The following is a 16,564-nucleotide window of genomic DNA, read 5'->3' on the forward strand; positions in this document are numbered from 1 at the left end:
ACCTTTTCATGGACCTATTGGCCATTTGTGTGTCTTCTTTGGAAAAATGCCCATTCAGTTCTTTTCACATGTTTTAACTGGATTGTTGGAGTTTTGGGTTATTGAGTTGTGTGAGTTAGTTCCTTATATATTTCAGCTATTAACCCTTTATCAGATATATGATTTGTAAATATTTTTTCCCATTCCATAGCTGCTTTTCATTTTGTTGATGGTTTCCTTTGTTGTGCAGAAGCTTTTCATTTATATAGTCCATTGGTTTCTTTTTGCTATTGTTGCTTGTGGTTTTGGTGTTAAATCCAAAAATCACTGTCAGGACTGATGTCAAAGAGTTTACCTCCATGTTTTCTTGTTGGAGTTTTATAGTTTCATGTCTTAAACTTAAGTCTTTAATCTATTTTGAGTTGATTTATTTGTGTGTGTGTGTGTGTGTGTGTGTGTGTGTGTGTGTGTAAGATAGGTGTCCAGTTTCATTCTTTTGCATGTGATTGTCCAGCTTTCCCAACACTATTAAAGAGACTGCCCTTTTACTATTGTGTAGTTTTGGCTCATTTGTATATTCTTGCTTCTTTGTACATTAATGGACCATATGCACATGGATTTATTTCTGGGTTCTTCATTCTGTTCCCTTGTTTATTCTTTATTATATTTTGCTTTATTTTATATTCCAATATGTTAACATACAGTGTTATATTCCCTTGTTCCTTCTTTATAGTAATAAAATACTAATGTGCAAATAGGAGAGTGGGAACAGAAAAGGAGGAAAGGAATTAATAACTTCAAAACTATTAAGTAAACTTTGAAACAGCTTAATATTATTTATTTGGGGAAAAATTAACCTGAATCTACATTTCCCAACACACCATGCAATAAATTACAAAATGATCAATTTTTACTGATCATTATCGTTCATCTCTAAAAAATATCTAAAAGAAAAAAGAAAAGCCTATTAACTCTGATTGTGCATACGTTTATTTTGATTCAAGGAAAGAAGTGTGGCATCAGTAACAATATGCTTTAATGTGTCAGAAGACAAGGAACAGAGAGGGGAAAAACGTATAATGACAGCTACTGTGGAAAGATAATTATCCAAGCTATTTGAAATAGCATAAATACAGAAAAAAATTAAATAATAAATATAAAACATGCAACACTAGAAAGTTTCACTGACTTGCTGTTTAAAGGATATGTTAAGGTAATTTACAGGGCAAGAAAAAGTATGATAAATTAATCTAAATTTAGGCGAGCAGCCTTAATCTTGGCAGGACGATGAGGAAAAAGGTATAATGAAACCTTCCTGGTATGGATGAAAATGTGACTTGCTTTACAATAAATTAAAATCACACATACCATTTTGACTTTCAACAGGGTCTTCTGCAGTATTATGAAGACTTATGTCAGGAAGTGCCTTCGGTGTTTGTCAATCTGATGACCCCTAAAATGAAAAAGGTTGGTAATGCTGAAGGTTTATATTATTTCCCTGTTGTTTAAAATTAGATCCACGTTCTACAGATTATGGATTTTAGAACATCTATTCTTGCCTGGATCTTCTGTCTTTCTAGTTCAACATCATAGCTCTATTTTTCCTATAGAGTGATTTCTTGTCAACAAGTTTTGTTGCCTTTGAAAAACAACTAAATCTCAATAATGAGCACTCTCTAAGAATCCATGATTCTTCATGGACAACCAAAGATGATTAAAAAGCAAAGTCACCTTTACCAGGTATAGTGGAGGGAAATATAATTAAGAAAATATAACATATGATAATTCCAGGTAATAAAAGAAAGCTTTTTTTTTTCTTTTTGTAAACGCAGATATTCCTGCTAATCATGGAAGCTGCTACTTTTTTTTCTTCTTTTCCTAGGTGGAATCTGTGTTGAGACAAGGGCTCACAATATTAACATGGTCGTCTTTAACACTGGAAACCTTCTTTAAGGAGGTTGACTCGGTTTTGAATATGTTCAATCAACTTTTAAAGAAGGTATGATACATACATTTTAAAAAACTACATACATTCATACTCAGGCTATAAGGAATAGTTTGCTTACATATGAAAGCTAAAGGGTGTGACTTTTAACTAGAAGGACTCCTATTAAGTCAAAAAAACAAACAAAGGGTTGCCTTGTTTTTATCTCTGAATTACTTGCTTTCAATTTGTTAAAATGGCGGTTCTTCTCCACCGTGCAGTTTAGAAAATGGGATCATGGTAGACTGTGGAAAATGGCAGAATAGAATGCTTAAATATTAATATTAATACAGCTACTATTAGTTGAGGCATTCATCTAACTGGAGACTGCCTATTGATTTCTGACATCTTTGCTATGTAGATTATGCATGCCTATTAGATGCGCTATCTGTGATGGCAGCCTGGTATAACAGACAAAACTTGGAGGTTTGGGAGTCCGCTAAACCTAGCTACGGCGATCTGCCTTTTGCTATGTATGTGTTCCTTGCCAGGTTACTTTACTTATCTGAACCTTTGTTTCTTTAGCTATATAAATTGGATAGTAAGTGAGTCATGACCAGAGTAAGGATTAAAAGAGATAACACATAGGAGATTATGGTTCATGATGCTTGCTTGCTGTATAAAACTTTATTTCCATTTTAAGCCTTCTTTGCAGATGTACTCTTAAAATTTCTACTAAATTGTGCTTGGCTCAAGGCCCAAGTTTCTAGATATAACCCTCTAAATTAGTTTATAACTCAAGTACATTTGGATGAAAGAAGAGTTTTCCTCTACATTTATTTTTCTTGTTGGTAGATCAGTGACTTGTGTGAAATGCATATTGATACGGTTCTAAAGGAGATAGCCAAAACTGTGTTAATTTCCCTGCCGGAAGGGGGTGCTACCAAAGTAGAAGACATGTTGATGCTCAATGAGGTATGCATTTATCTATTATGTTTTAATCATAGAAATCCTGGCTCATAAACCTGACATGGAAAACCTAACAGTGGAATTCTCTATCAGTAGCATATAGACATCCTAGCTTTTTTGGAGAGCCTCAGATCCAAAGATTCAACATGGCTTCAATAGTTCAAACCCACGGCCACACCCTAGACTGATCTTTCTAATATCCTCAACCTCAGGCTGGAGTTTCCTGGGTTTCTAGCAGTGGTTTACTCTTCTTCCTTTGATGGGTGACCTCAAGTGCCTCTTGGTTTTAATTGCTACAGACTTTCCCTTAAGCCACTCACAGAAATCTGCAAGTCATCTGGAATCATTTCCTCCCTCCCATTTCTAAATTCAGTCAGTCTTCAGAAATAGTGAGGTTTTTGCCTTTTACTCCAAGTTTACTTGAATTGCCTCTTCTTTTCCATACTTACTACCCTTTCCTATGTTGGGCCCTTAAGGTTCATTCTGAGTTTAGCAACTGATATTATGATCTAACTGGTCTCTCTGCCTCCATATTTGGCCCTGTCATATCCATTCTCCACATTGCCACTCATGATCTTAAATCCTTCAAGAGCAGTTTCATCCGGTGTCTAGAGGACAAAACCCAACCTCCTCAGCATCACAATATACTGAAATTCTTTGAGTACATATTTATGTTCCATTGACAGGAACCCTGTCTAATCATTTTTGAGGCCTGGCACATAGCAGTCTCTCAGAAATTCTCACTTTATGTCTTGAACCAGATTCTTCTTTCTTTCTTGCCTGCTGTGTGCTTCAACTACACTCACCCTGCTGGTTTGGGTCACCTTGCTCGTGTCAACCAAAGGTAGCTCTATCTCAAGGGGTCCAATCCAGCCCATGGCATACAGGAACGTTTGCTCCTTTTTCTATGGAAATGCAGACTCCTCTTGCCTTTAGGGGTTTGGACAGCCAGCTGGCCTCTTGCCTTAGGACAACTTAGGCATAGGTCAGCTCCTCTATCCCCCAATTCTAGAGGACATGGGTCAAGGTCTCCAAGTGGTCCCTTTGGTGTACCCTACACTTATTTCTACCTGATCTTTACCAATGATCATACTTCCTTTCTATAATCTCAAGATGGGCAAAGGTCTGATGATTGCCTCCTCTGCTACCATTTAAGAACTACCTTCTGCATAAACTGTAGGATCTTAATGTCATTTGTTCTCAGCATTGGGGCTTTGGCTATAACAGGGACAACACAAAATGGCCCATTTTTATATCTTGTTCTTGGAGTATGCAAGTTTAAAATGATCATGTCTTCCTGACCATTTGTTCCTTCTATCACTGTTAAGCTTTTAATCTTTGAAGACTATTTTATTTGTCATTATTATAGCTACACCAGACTTCTTTGGTTATTATGTTCCAGATATATCTTTCTCTAGTCTGTTTTTTCCAACCATTCTGGGTTCTCCTATTTTAGTTTTTTTTCTTCTAAAGAACATTTAGCTGGATTTTGTTTGTAACCTACTGTGAAAAATCTGTCTTTTTTTTTTTTTTTGCAAGTTACTATATAAATTTAATGCACTTGCAGTTAGAATTCCTATACATTTATTTGTTAAATTGCATTAAACTCTATTATTTTAAAATGATAAATAATGAAGAATAGGTAATAAAAATTTTATTAAAGCCACTGTAATCAAATCAATATGGCATTAACATAAAAAATATATAATTTAGAGGAACAAAGTAAAGACTCTAGGAGAAAAAGAGCACAATAAAAAATTAATACACCATCAAAGGTAATATTTTAGTTCAGTGGGGAAAATGATGGATTAATTAAATGGTGCTAGCACTGTTTCTCAGGAAGAAAATATGATTAGGTACCTCTCTTTTTTAATTGTTGAAATATCCTTGACATACAATGTTAAATTAGTTTCAGGTGTACAACACAGCGATCTGACAATTCTGTACATTACTCAGTGCTCACCACAATAAGCATAGTCACCACCTGTCACCGTACAGTATTACAATATTATTGACTATATTCTTTATCCTGTACTTTACATCTCTCTGATGGATTTACAGCTAGAGGTTTGTACCTCTTAATTCTCATCACCTATTTTATCCATCTCTCCACCCTCATCCCCTCTGGCAACCACCAGTTTTGTTTTCTGTATTTATCAGTCTGTTTCTGTTTTTTTTGTTGTTGTTGTTTTTGTCTGTTTGTTCATTTGATCTTTTGTTTTGTTTCTATCCAAGTTGTTATAAATGGAAAGATCTCATTCTCTTTTATGATGGGAAAATATTCCATTGTTTCTACATATCACATCTTTATCCATTCATCTATTGGTAGACACTTGGGCTGCTTCCATAATTTGGCTATTATAAATAATGCTGCAGTAAACATAGGGCTGCATCGATCCCTTTGAATTAATGGTTTTTTTTTCTTTTTTTTTTTTGTGTGTAAATACCCTGTATTGTGACTACTGGATCATAGAGTAGATCTATTTTTAACTTTTTGAGGAACTTCCATACTGTTTTCCAGCACAGTATGGCTGTGCCAGTTTGCATCCCTATCAATAATACAAAAGGGTTCCTTTGCCTCCACATCCTCGCCCAACACTTGTTTCATGTGTTTTTTATTTTAGCCATTCTGACAGGGGTAAGGTGGTGTCTTATAATTTTGATTTGTATTTCCCTGATCGGGGACATTGAACATCTTTCCATATGTCTCTTGGCCATTTGTATGTCTTTTTGGGAAATGTCTTTTTGGCGTTAAATTTTTTCCATCTTCATTAAGTGGAATCCTTCAGGCTGGCTTCTATATTTTTTTATATGACTCCGGTAGTCTTTGAAAGCTCCCTTGCTTTCTGGAACTATAGAGTATCATGGGCTTATGTTGTACATTTCCTGTCCCAGATCTGGGATCACCCATTTCTCCAGTCAGCCCTCATTCCTTTCCACATTACCAGTACAAAATAGTATATGGAGATCACAATTTGGGTCTTAGGAAAGGCACTCAATTTTAAACTTTTGGCTATTCCTTATAGTATTATTTCTGTATCTCCCAAGTAGTATATCTGGGGTGCTGCTTCTTGAATTGACAAATTTGCACATTATTTGCTTCCTGCTTTAATAAGTGAGCATTTATTTCTTTGACCCTATCCTCTATCAATCCTCCCTTGTTTTCTCAATATAGTTATAAAATAATTTTTAGTTAAACAATAATGGTAAATAGCAACACTTAATTATGCCCATACAAATATTAGCCAATGCAGAACCATATATTGTACATGTAATGTATTTTTTCTTAAACAACTTTTCTGTTTTGCTTGTGGTTTCTAATTGTTTCTGTTTTCACACGTTCTTTCAAATACACTATTATATCGGACTCCCAGTTTTCCCCCCAAGAGACTTCCTCTCAGAGCCCTCTGACTACCCGTTTTAACCTGGATTGATTAGTCTCTAGGTCAGCTGCAAAATTATTAACCTGGAACTCTCGTCGCTGTCTGCTGTTTCTTGAATTCTGTATTATTCTAGGAGGGACTGCCCTTCAGATGCTGAAAAGGCCTTTTCTGAGCAAATGAAACTTTACAAAGAAAAAGTCTCCTGCTTCCTGCCCCAGGGGAGTGGAGGGGGTAATTTCCTGCCTGTCATTTTCTTCTCACTCATTCTAGAATCTGACTCTATGCACTTCACACCAGGCCTTACAAACAAGCAGAATACAAAGGAACAGGAAATATCTCTATCAGTATCCTTCTTTTTGTTCCATCTACAATGATAATCATTTTCTATTGGTATGTACCTATAACTGTTGTGGGACAAAAATTCACACTACCAGATAGAATTTACTTCGCACACACTAACGAAGAAATTTTATATGCATAGAAACAGAAAGCGATCACACAAATCAGGGAAATTAGAATAAAGTGTGACCGAGTTTGAATGTGGTGATTGCATTGATATCCCACCGGCAGATGTTATTACTGTTAGATAAGTGATAAGATACAAGAGCTGGGATTTTGAAGAGCGCTTTGCCAATCAATATGTGCCAGTCACTTTCATCAGACGGATCCAAGGTCTAGTAATATAAACCTGTCATCAGGTGGGCCTTTATAATGAAGGCAGAGTAAGATTTATAATGACAGGGCAAGTCTGGTAATATTCTGGACAGAAATAGTTTTGGAAACACACTACAATACACATACTGCTAATTTTGTGTGGGCCAACCGGGGGTTTCAAACCATATTTCAGACCGGCGATATTCGCAGTCTGGGACGTGGTCCTTGACTTGGAGCATCTAACTGTGGTTTTAGGGGAGATTATGTTCTTTTTAAAAAAAACTATCATCACCGGCTTCACTCTGGATCCCTTGCTCCATGCTGCTGAGCCTGGGACTCGGCAAAGTGCATTTATCCTTGGCCACCTGGCTTCCTTTTAGACTTTGCCAATAGCGGTGATAGGAGGAGGGCGGAGGAGAAAGAAGAGACTTACACTTTCCGGCTTTTCTTTCTGTTCCCAATATAGTCAGACAACCTCTCTTGGCTGGCAGTGGCAGTCAATCCTAGGTCCTAGCTTTTTCTAGTCCTTCCAGAACTCACCTCTCTGGCTTCTCAGATGTACCAGCCCCACAAGGCCCCGCCCTGAGGCAGGAGCACCGGCTGGGCAGCTCCCTTACTTCCCAGCTCCAGGTTCTAGAAACTCCTGCTCTTCCAGGTTCGGGAGCTGCTTCCTGCAGTAACTCTCCATGTGACTTTTGTGTCTCTTTTTGCCTTTTTGAGTCCTTTAACAGTTGTTTAATCACTTCTCTATATTACGTTCTCTCATTCTGTCGGGTAGAATAGCTGCTGCGGCATCTGTTTTCCTGACTGAACCCTGACTGACATATCTGTATCTCGATAGGTACACAAAGGGAATAGAAAATCAGGGAAATATGATCCAAGTTATGATAGGAAGACTGGTAAATACATCAAAGGGTATTAAAAGTTATTTCAACCAGATCAGCTTGGCTCCATAGAGACAGAAAGTCGATTGGTGGCTGCCAGCTCTGTGAAGATGGGTGAACGAGGAGGGACTGCTAATGGGTCTGAGAATTCTTTTGGGGGGAGATGAATATTCTGGAAATAGCAGTGATGGTTGCACAGCTCTGTGAATATACTAAAAACCAATGAATTGTATACTCTACAAGGATAATCTTTGTGGCATTGTGTTGTGAATTGTATCTCATTTTAAAAAAATAAAAAAGAAAGAAAATTAGTTTGACGGTTTTCCAGTCTGTCCCTGGACTGCCCTTCAGTTCAGGCTGCTCTTCACTGAGTTCTGAGAAGCCTCCTGGAGGAAGTTCCAAACTCTTTTCAAAGTCTCGGTCCTCCGGATGGGCCCCATATCCCACTCTCTTCTTTGTTTGTTTCTAAATTTTTTATTTACTTATTTGACAGAGATCACAAGTAGGCAGAGAGGCAGGCAGAGACAGAGAGGAGGAAGCAGGCTCCCCGCTGAGCAGAGAGCCCGATGTGGGGCTCGATCCCAGGACCCTGAGATCATGACCTGAGCTGAAGGCAGCAGCTTAACCCACTGAGCCACCCAGGCGCCCCCAGATCTCACTCTTTCTTGCCCTCTTGGCAGCCTTCCTCCCACAGTCTTCTTCCCTCTCTTCTCTATCTTCGCTTTTCCCCTCCACCGGACCCTTCCTTCTAGCAGTCTAATACGTTCTCTTGTCTTTTCCTTGTCAACAAACAAAAACCTTCGCACACCTCCCTTCATTTCTCATTCACAGCCCAACTTCCCGTGCGCGCTGCCTTCACTGTCCCATCTTTCACTTCCCATCTCCATTTGTGTTCCCCAGTTCCTGGCTCAGATTATTTCTGGCACGAATTAATATTTTTAATACCTTTATGGAGATACATGATTCACACAACATAACAACATACTCATTTAAAGTATACAGCCCAGTGGTTTTAGTGTATTTACAGAGTTGGGCAACCATCATCACAGATTTATAACATCTTTCATCTCAACCCTTCCAGCCCTGGGCGACCACTAATCTGGGTTCTGCCTCTTCAGAGTTGTTTGTTTTCCCTGCTCATCTAACATGGCTCTCACCACTGTCATTCCAGTGTTAACCACTGTGTTGAATTAATCAGAAGGGCTGGAATGCGTAAGTCTTCCCAGGTGGGAAGAGCTGGCGCGGTGGGGAGGGCATTGGAGAATATCTCCAGGTCGGAGGAGGAACAACACCACTTCTTCTGAGACTGAGAAAAGAAGAGGGTGGGTTCAGATACACACAAAGTGGAATAAATGAGAGAGAGAGAGAGACTTAGAAGTAGCTCTCTCAATCCAGTAGTCAAAAAAGGAACATACAAAGGCAGTGCATGAGAGATATGGGACTTTCTGAGGCTTGTCCGTATGGAGGTTTTTGCTTAGACAGGCTCAGATCCCCTTGCAGAAATGAGTTTGAAGGCCTGTGTCGGCTGCTCCCTTTTATTTTCCTCTTCCCTAAAAGGTATGGACATCATAGACATGTCAAAAGACCTGTTGAACCTTATAGGCCAGTTTTCTTTTCTGAATTTAATTAGTTCTTAATTTCTTCCCAAAACCTATTAGAAAAGTTCAGAAAGGCAAAGTCCTGGGTTTAAAATCAGGCAACACTGGTTTCAAACTCCTGCGTTGTCCAGTTGCTATGGGGCCTTGGACAAGTTGCTGATTCTTTGAGCCTCGGTTTTCTCATCTATGAAATGGGGACAAGGATATTACCTATCCCAAGTGGTTGTCATTTAATTAAATGGGCTATTACATGGGAAGCTCTTAAATAGATGCCTGGCATAAATGAGCCTCGTGCTCACTTTAAAACCTTATTTTGTTTGAATCTCAAAGCAAGTCTTTGGATTGTCCTTTTTTGAAACCACTTCTCATTTTCAATGTTTGACATCCTTATCTCTCTTGTTCTTCAGCTTTCTAAAAAAATTTTTGTTTTTATTTCTTTCTTTGTTTTGTTTTTGTTTTTGTTTTTTAAGTAAACTCTATATTCAACATGGAACTTGAACTCATGATCCCAAGGTTAAGAGTCTGTTCTACCTACTGAGCCAGCCAGGTGCCAGTCATCATTAAATGTGAATGTAGATGTTTACGGGTGATTGAGTCAGATAAAAGTCAAAGACTTTGAGTTTTTCTTTTTCTCTCTTCCTTTTCTTTACTTGGACCTTAGCAGCTATACCTTTAGCCATTGACAGTTTTGGATCTAAAACATTATGCTACTGGCAACTATCTCTAGTCATTTTCTTTTCTTCTTCTTCTTCTTTTTTTTTTTCTTCAAGATTTTATTTATTTACTTGACACAGAGAGAGTGAGCAAAAGAAAGAGTAACAAAGAGCAAGCACAAGCAGGGGGGAACAGCAGGCAGGGGAATAGCAGGCTCCCTACTGAGCAAGGAGCCTGCTGTGGGGCTCAATCCCAGGACCCTGGGATCATGACCTGAGCTGAAGGCAACCACTTAACCAACTGAGCCACCCAGGCACCCCTCTCTAGTCATTTTCAAGTGATGTTAATTATACTTTTAGAGATTAAAGTTATATTAATAGATTTTACAGTATTTTTAAGCATCTGTAAATTAATAGTCATTGCCTTATTTAATAGACATACACAAAAGAATGGGCTGATGTTCTAAACCACAAAAGTAAGCATGTGGAAGAAGCTGTCAAAGAACTTATATTAATATTTGAAAATATTTATGAAGTTAAGTACAGTGGGAAAACAGCAAAACCACTACCAGGTAATTTTGCTTCCTAGTTACAGTGTTTGAGTTATGATAGTATAATCACAAGAGTGATGGATGTGTTCTCAAGCAGGTGCCTTCTGCTTAGCAGGTACCCAAATTCCAGACTCCCTGAAGGAAAACGTGTTCAGCATACACTATACCATTTGTACAAGCTACTTAGGTATACGGAGCCCTTATATCAACTAGAGAATGGTGGGAATCAGATGCCAACCAAGGACCAATGTTGCAAACAAATCTTAGGCCTGCTATTTAATCTCTCTCTTTATTCTTTTAGCACACCATGCTAAAATGTCTGGAGACATTTTTGGTTGTCATATAGCAGAGGGGCTGCTACTGGCATCTAGTGGGTAAAGCTCAGGGATGCTACTCAACATTCTTTAGTGCACAGAACAGCCTTCAATAACCAAGAATGTCAGTAGGGCTAAGACTAAGAGCTTAAATAACTATCCACAACCTTGGAACTAGAGGGTATTATGCTAAGTGAAATAAGTCAATCAGAGAAAGACAATTGTCATATGATCTCACTGATATGTGGAATTTAAGAAAGAAAGCAGAGGATCATAGGGGAGGGGAGGGGAAAAATAAAACAAGACAAAATCAGAGAGGGAGAAAAACTGCTGGAGACTCTTAATCATAGGAAACTAATTGAGGGTTGCTGGAGGGGAGAGGGAGGGGGAATGGGGTAACTGGGTGATGGACATTAAGGAGGGCATGTGATCACTGAGCTCTGCCTCTGAAACTAATAATAACTATATGTTAATTAATTAAATTTAAATTTAAAAAGTAAGTATCCATGGCCTGTCTTATTTCTCTTAGAGTTTTTCCTACTTAGTTTAATTAGCTTTCTTCAGAAGTCTGAAAAACTCCAATTAGCTCATTAAGTTAAAATGCTCAAAAGGTAAACACATATTTTATTTATTTTATTTTTAATTTTTATTTATTTGACAGAGAGAGAGAGCACAAGCAGGGGGAGCAGCAGAGGGAGAAGGAAGAAAAGACTCCCCACTGAGCAGGGAGCCCTATGTGGGCTTGATCCCAGGACTCCGAGATGACTTGATCTGAAGGCAGACGCTTAACACTTTGAGCTACCTAGGCGCCCCAACACATATTTTGGAAAGATAATATATAAAGCCCACTTAAAATCTTTCTTAATTCTGTATACTAAGAAGGAGTATATTTAAAGAGTATTTCTTAGTAGAATTACGATTCTGTTGAGATGGGTGATTTAAATTGAATTCAAAGATGATTCCTACTGAAACAAGTCTTAAGTTTTTAGATTAAAAACTTTTAAAGAAGAGGTTTCCTAAGAAGATTTGGGTATGTGGAATAAACTAAATGATCAACATTAAATGCTATACATATATACATTTTTGTTTTTTACCTGTAGAACAGAGGAAACATGTTGTTTTTGGAAGTGAAACAGAAGAGGGTGAAAGCACTGATTATGAGGCTAATATCATTCCTGAGGTTGATGTTAATGATAAAGAAGATGAATTTAAGAAGGTATTTATTATGACATGACTTCATGCAGTTTAGCTGAATTATGACTCCTTGGGCCATAGATGACCCCAAATGATGCTTCCTCTAGGCAGTTCTGCACCCAACCTGTATGGACTTATAACCAACCTGGATTTATAACGAAATCTAGAAAATGTAATTTTTGATTCTACACTGTAGGATCTTGCAAGATCTAGCCATCCTTCTAGTTTTCCCCAACACCGTCAACTTTTAAAGTGATTCATCAAAACAATTTATAAACTCATCTCCCTGTATTGTGATTGGCTGTGTTTTCTTATACAGTAAATGTCATACTCCTGGGGCTCTAGTGCCAGTCCATCCAACCCAAGAGTGGAGAACTCTGTTTTTAGTTACTGTGTTTTATTGAGTTACCTATCTTGCAAGGCCAAATTTTGATTCACTTGGGCCCGAGGATCTGCATTTTTTACTAGCATCCCTGGGATAACCTGTGGACTCCCTTCCAGGAGAAATCCAGTGTGGGCAGATTTTCATGTTGTGTTGAGATGTGTTGAGAATGAAGGTTGACAAGGAAATATGGGGTTTCTTGTTCCTTTTTAGGCCTCACCCTTGTGATCATGCACAATTCTGAATGCCACTCCCACATTTGTGCTAATTCCTACTTTCTCCTCCTCCTGCCAGTTTTCTTTTAATCCCTCATCTTCTTTTACTTCTTCTTCTATTTTACACACTTCTATACCTCTAACGAACACTGTAATACAGTTTTGGAAATAATCAGCACACATCTGATCCACTTTCACCTTCTTGCTCAAGGAGGTTATCACCAGTGGATAGAAAAGCCCTTCTCCACCACTGAGACTAGATTTTAGCTGTAGATTCCTTCTCAGCACCGTGCTTCAGGTGGCCGTCATCAAGTGGCAGGAGGCAGCAGGAGAGAGGAAGTGTACGCCCCTGCTAGCGGTTCTCCTCTTCCAATTGCATTCCCATTGACACTGGCTGGGGTCCTTAGACCAAGGCTGATGATCATCAGAGTCTCTTGAATTGGGGGATCACTTGGAGCTGCATGAGTGCCATCACCCCTCAAATCCATCATCCTCCACATTGCTGCCAGAATGGTCTCTCTAACGTAAAAATCGGACTATGTCATGCCTGTGTTTTAGCCTGGTAATTCACCAGCACTGATCTTATTCCTCTTTGCTCAGGCCTGATAACTCTGCTTTCTGACCCAACTCAAACTGGCTGGTCCACCCTATCCCAGAGGACGTAGAAGGGTGTAGAAGCAGAGAGGAACACAGAAGCTGAGAGGAACAGAGCCTGGGTCTGGAGCTGTGACTCACTGTGCTAGCAAGACATGGTGCCCAGATCCCTGCCCAGGCTCAGTATTTGTCCTGTGCTCTAACCAATAAACTTGGCAACACCTTTGGAGGGGGGAAAGAAGGGCTTAGAAAGAGGGGCAAACCATGGTCCCAGGGTGGTGGAAATTTCATCCCATATATTTTGGTGTTGTACATTTTAATTTTTTTTTTAAGATTTTATTTATTTATTTGAGAGAGAGAATGAGAGAGAGTGAGCACAAGCAGATTCCCCACTGAGCAGGGAGCCTGAGGTGGGGCTCGATCCTGGGACTCCAGGATCATGACCTGAGCTGAAGGCAGATGCTTGACCAACTGAGCCACCTGGGTGCCTTTGTTGCCACCTTTAGAGAGGCAGGTTCTCACCCTGCCACTTGCACTAAGTTCCCTGGACCTGAAGTTTTGTGAGGAGAGTTCTTGAATGGTCCCTAACATTGGGGCATGTGGCTGCTAGTGTATCATTTACAGATGCTTTCAATTTTTTCCTTTAGATCTGTTAATATTTGCTTTATATATTCTGATGCTCCTGTTGGGTGCATCTACATTCATAAATGTCCTATCTTCTTGCTGGGTTGACTCCTTTTATCATTAAGTAATGCCATTCTTTGTCTTTTTATACAGTCTTTGTTTTCAAGTATGTTTTGTCTGATCTGAGTAGGTACTTCAGCTTTATTTTCATTTCCACTGCATGGAAGATCTTTTTCCATCCTTTAACTTCCATTCTGTGTGTGATTTACTTCTGAAATGAGTCTCCTATAGGCAGCATATAGATTGGTCTTATTTCTTTATCCATTCAGCTACTTTGTGTCTTTTGTTTGGAGAATTTAGTCCTTTTCATTTCAAGTAATTGTTGATAAGTATATAATTATTGCCATTTTGTTCATTGCTTTCTGGCTATCTTTGTTTTCTATTTTTTCCTTTCTTCTCTTGTAATCTGATGACTTTGTTTACTGTTATGTTTAGATTCCTTTCTTGTTTTCTTCTGTGTATTAAGTAAAAGTTTTCACTTTGTGGTTACTCTGAGGGTCACATAAAATATCCCATTTAAATAGTAGTCTTTTTAAATTGATAGCAACTCAATTTAAACATTTTAAAACTTTATTTTTTCTTCCCCACCTCTAGTTTTTATAATTTGGGTGATACACTTTATATCTTTTTATTTTATACTTCCTTTAACTATTAAAATTTTAGCTAATTTTACTACTTTTATCTTTTAACCTTCATGCTTGCTTTATAAGTCATTGGTTCACTACCTTTGTCATATATTTACTTTTTCCAGTGAGGTTTTACTTTTATATGTTTTGTTATTATTAATTAGTGCCAATATTTTTTTATCATAAAGAAATCCCTTTAACAATTCTTTAGGGCCAGTGTAGGTGATGGACTTCTTTAGTTTTTGCTTATCTGGAAAGCTATGAATCTTTCCTTAAATTTTAAATGATAATCTTGCCACTTGCCACATAGAGAATTCTTGTTTGGAAGGGTTTTTTTTTTGTTTTTTTGTTTGTTTGTTTGTTTTGTTTTTGTTTTTTTCTCTTTCAGCACTTTGAATGTGCCATACTACTTCCTTCTGGCCTATAAAGTTTCTGCTGAAAAATTTGTTGATTGCCTTATGGGGTTTCCCCTTGTATGTGAAACATTGTTTTTCTCTTCTCGCTTGTAGGATTATCTCTTAAATTATCCTTAAATTTTATCATTTTAATTACAATGTGTCTGGGTGTGGATCTCTTTGGATTTATCTTAGTTGGAACTCTGGGTTTTGTGCATGTGGATGCCTGATTCCTTCTTCAGACTAGGCAAGTTTTTAGCCTTTATTTCTTTAAGTCATTTTTCTGGCTCTTTTTCTCTCTCTTTTCTCTTTCTTGGTTCCCTATGAGCACTTTTACTACTTCATGTTAAAGGTCCCTTAAGATATTTTCACTTTCTTAATTCTGTTTTCATTTTGCTGCTTTGTCTGGGTGAGTTCCATTACTTTGTCTTCCAGCTCACTGATTTTTGTCCTTTTACTTCACTCAGCCTGCTGTTGAACCCCTCTAGTGTATTTTTCAGTTCAGTTATAACTTATCTTTGGTTCTTTCTTTCTTTCTTTCTTTTTTAAGATTGTATTTATTTATTTGAGAGAGAGAGCATGAGCAGGGGGAGAAGAAGGCAGAGGGAGAAGGAGGCAGAGGGAGAGGGGGAAGCAAGCTCTCTACTGAGCAAGGAGACTGATGTGAGGCTCAATCCCTGGACCCTGGCATCATGACCTGAGCCAAAGGCAGATGGTTAACTGACTGAGTCACCCAAGTGTCTCTCTTCAGTACTTTCTTGTATTTTCTCTCTTTATTGAGGTTCTCCTTACTGTGTTCATCGTTCTCTCAGTGGTGGGTAGGCCTGGCACTCAGTCTGACTGTAGAACACGTCTGTTACTGCTCTGATACATTGGTGGGTGGGGATGTTTGCTATGCCACCATCTTGAACCCAACTCTCAATATGATTTTTTGTTACAGGAATGTAAAGAGGTTTATGCTTTTTTCTCTCATCAATTACTAGACAGTCTTCAAAAAGCTACACGGTTATCTTTGGACACAATGAAAAGAAGAATATTTGTTTCAAGGCAAGTAGAAAATAAGCTAAGGTCTGGCAATACTATCATAACATAATACTAATAGTACCTCTTATTTTTATTACTTTAAAAATGTTAAAATTTAAAATATCACATTTATGAAAAGACTGTATGAAAATATGTGTGTGATACTTCAAGAACAGTGATCAAATGAACAACCATGTTTCTGGCACCCAGGCTAAGACAAAGAACATTGGACATTATCAATCCCTTTACCAGTCCTTTCTCTGCTCACCCAAAGGTAACCACTATCCAATTCATGTTGATTATTGTCTTGGTTTTCCTTACACCTTACCATATGTTTGTATCCCTAATCAATGTATCATTTAGTTTTTCCTGTATCTGAACTGTGTTCAGTATTGTGTTTTTGAGTTTCATCTATGTTGATATACTTTATTATACACAACCCGTTTATTCTACTGGTGATGATCATTTGGGTTGTTTTCAGTTCAAGCTATTCTGAATAAAGCCTCTATGAATATTTTTGTACCTGTCTTCCTGCTACACTT

At 38.1% G+C, this 16,564-nt stretch overlaps 1 protein-coding gene across 6 annotated transcripts in view; it reads left to right on the forward strand.

Annotated features, from left to right (window-relative positions):
• Positions 1–16,564, forward strand: part of DNAH8 (dynein axonemal heavy chain 8) — a 342,799-nt gene that overhangs the window by 79,467 nt on the left and 246,768 nt on the right. For 5 of the 6 annotated variants that reach the window (XM_032339820.1, XM_032339819.1, XM_032339821.1 and 2 more), the window contains 6 exons: positions 1,366–1,446; positions 1,862–1,978; positions 2,759–2,878; positions 10,481–10,616; positions 12,010–12,125; positions 15,940–16,046. In XM_032339820.1, the coding sequence (XP_032195711.1) occupies positions 1,366–1,446; positions 1,862–1,978; positions 2,759–2,878; positions 10,481–10,616; positions 12,010–12,125; positions 15,940–16,046 (677 nt within the window). The remainder of the gene's footprint in view (positions 1–1,365; positions 1,447–1,861; positions 1,979–2,758; positions 2,879–10,480; positions 10,617–12,009; positions 12,126–15,939; positions 16,047–16,564) is intronic. The other variant, XM_032339823.1, reaches the window with a different exon arrangement.

The sequence above is a fragment of the Mustela erminea genome, chromosome 4 (assembly GCF_009829155.1).
Source record: "Mustela erminea isolate mMusErm1 chromosome 4, mMusErm1.Pri, whole genome shotgun sequence".
NCBI lineage: Eukaryota > Metazoa > Chordata > Mammalia > Carnivora > Mustelidae > Mustela > Mustela erminea.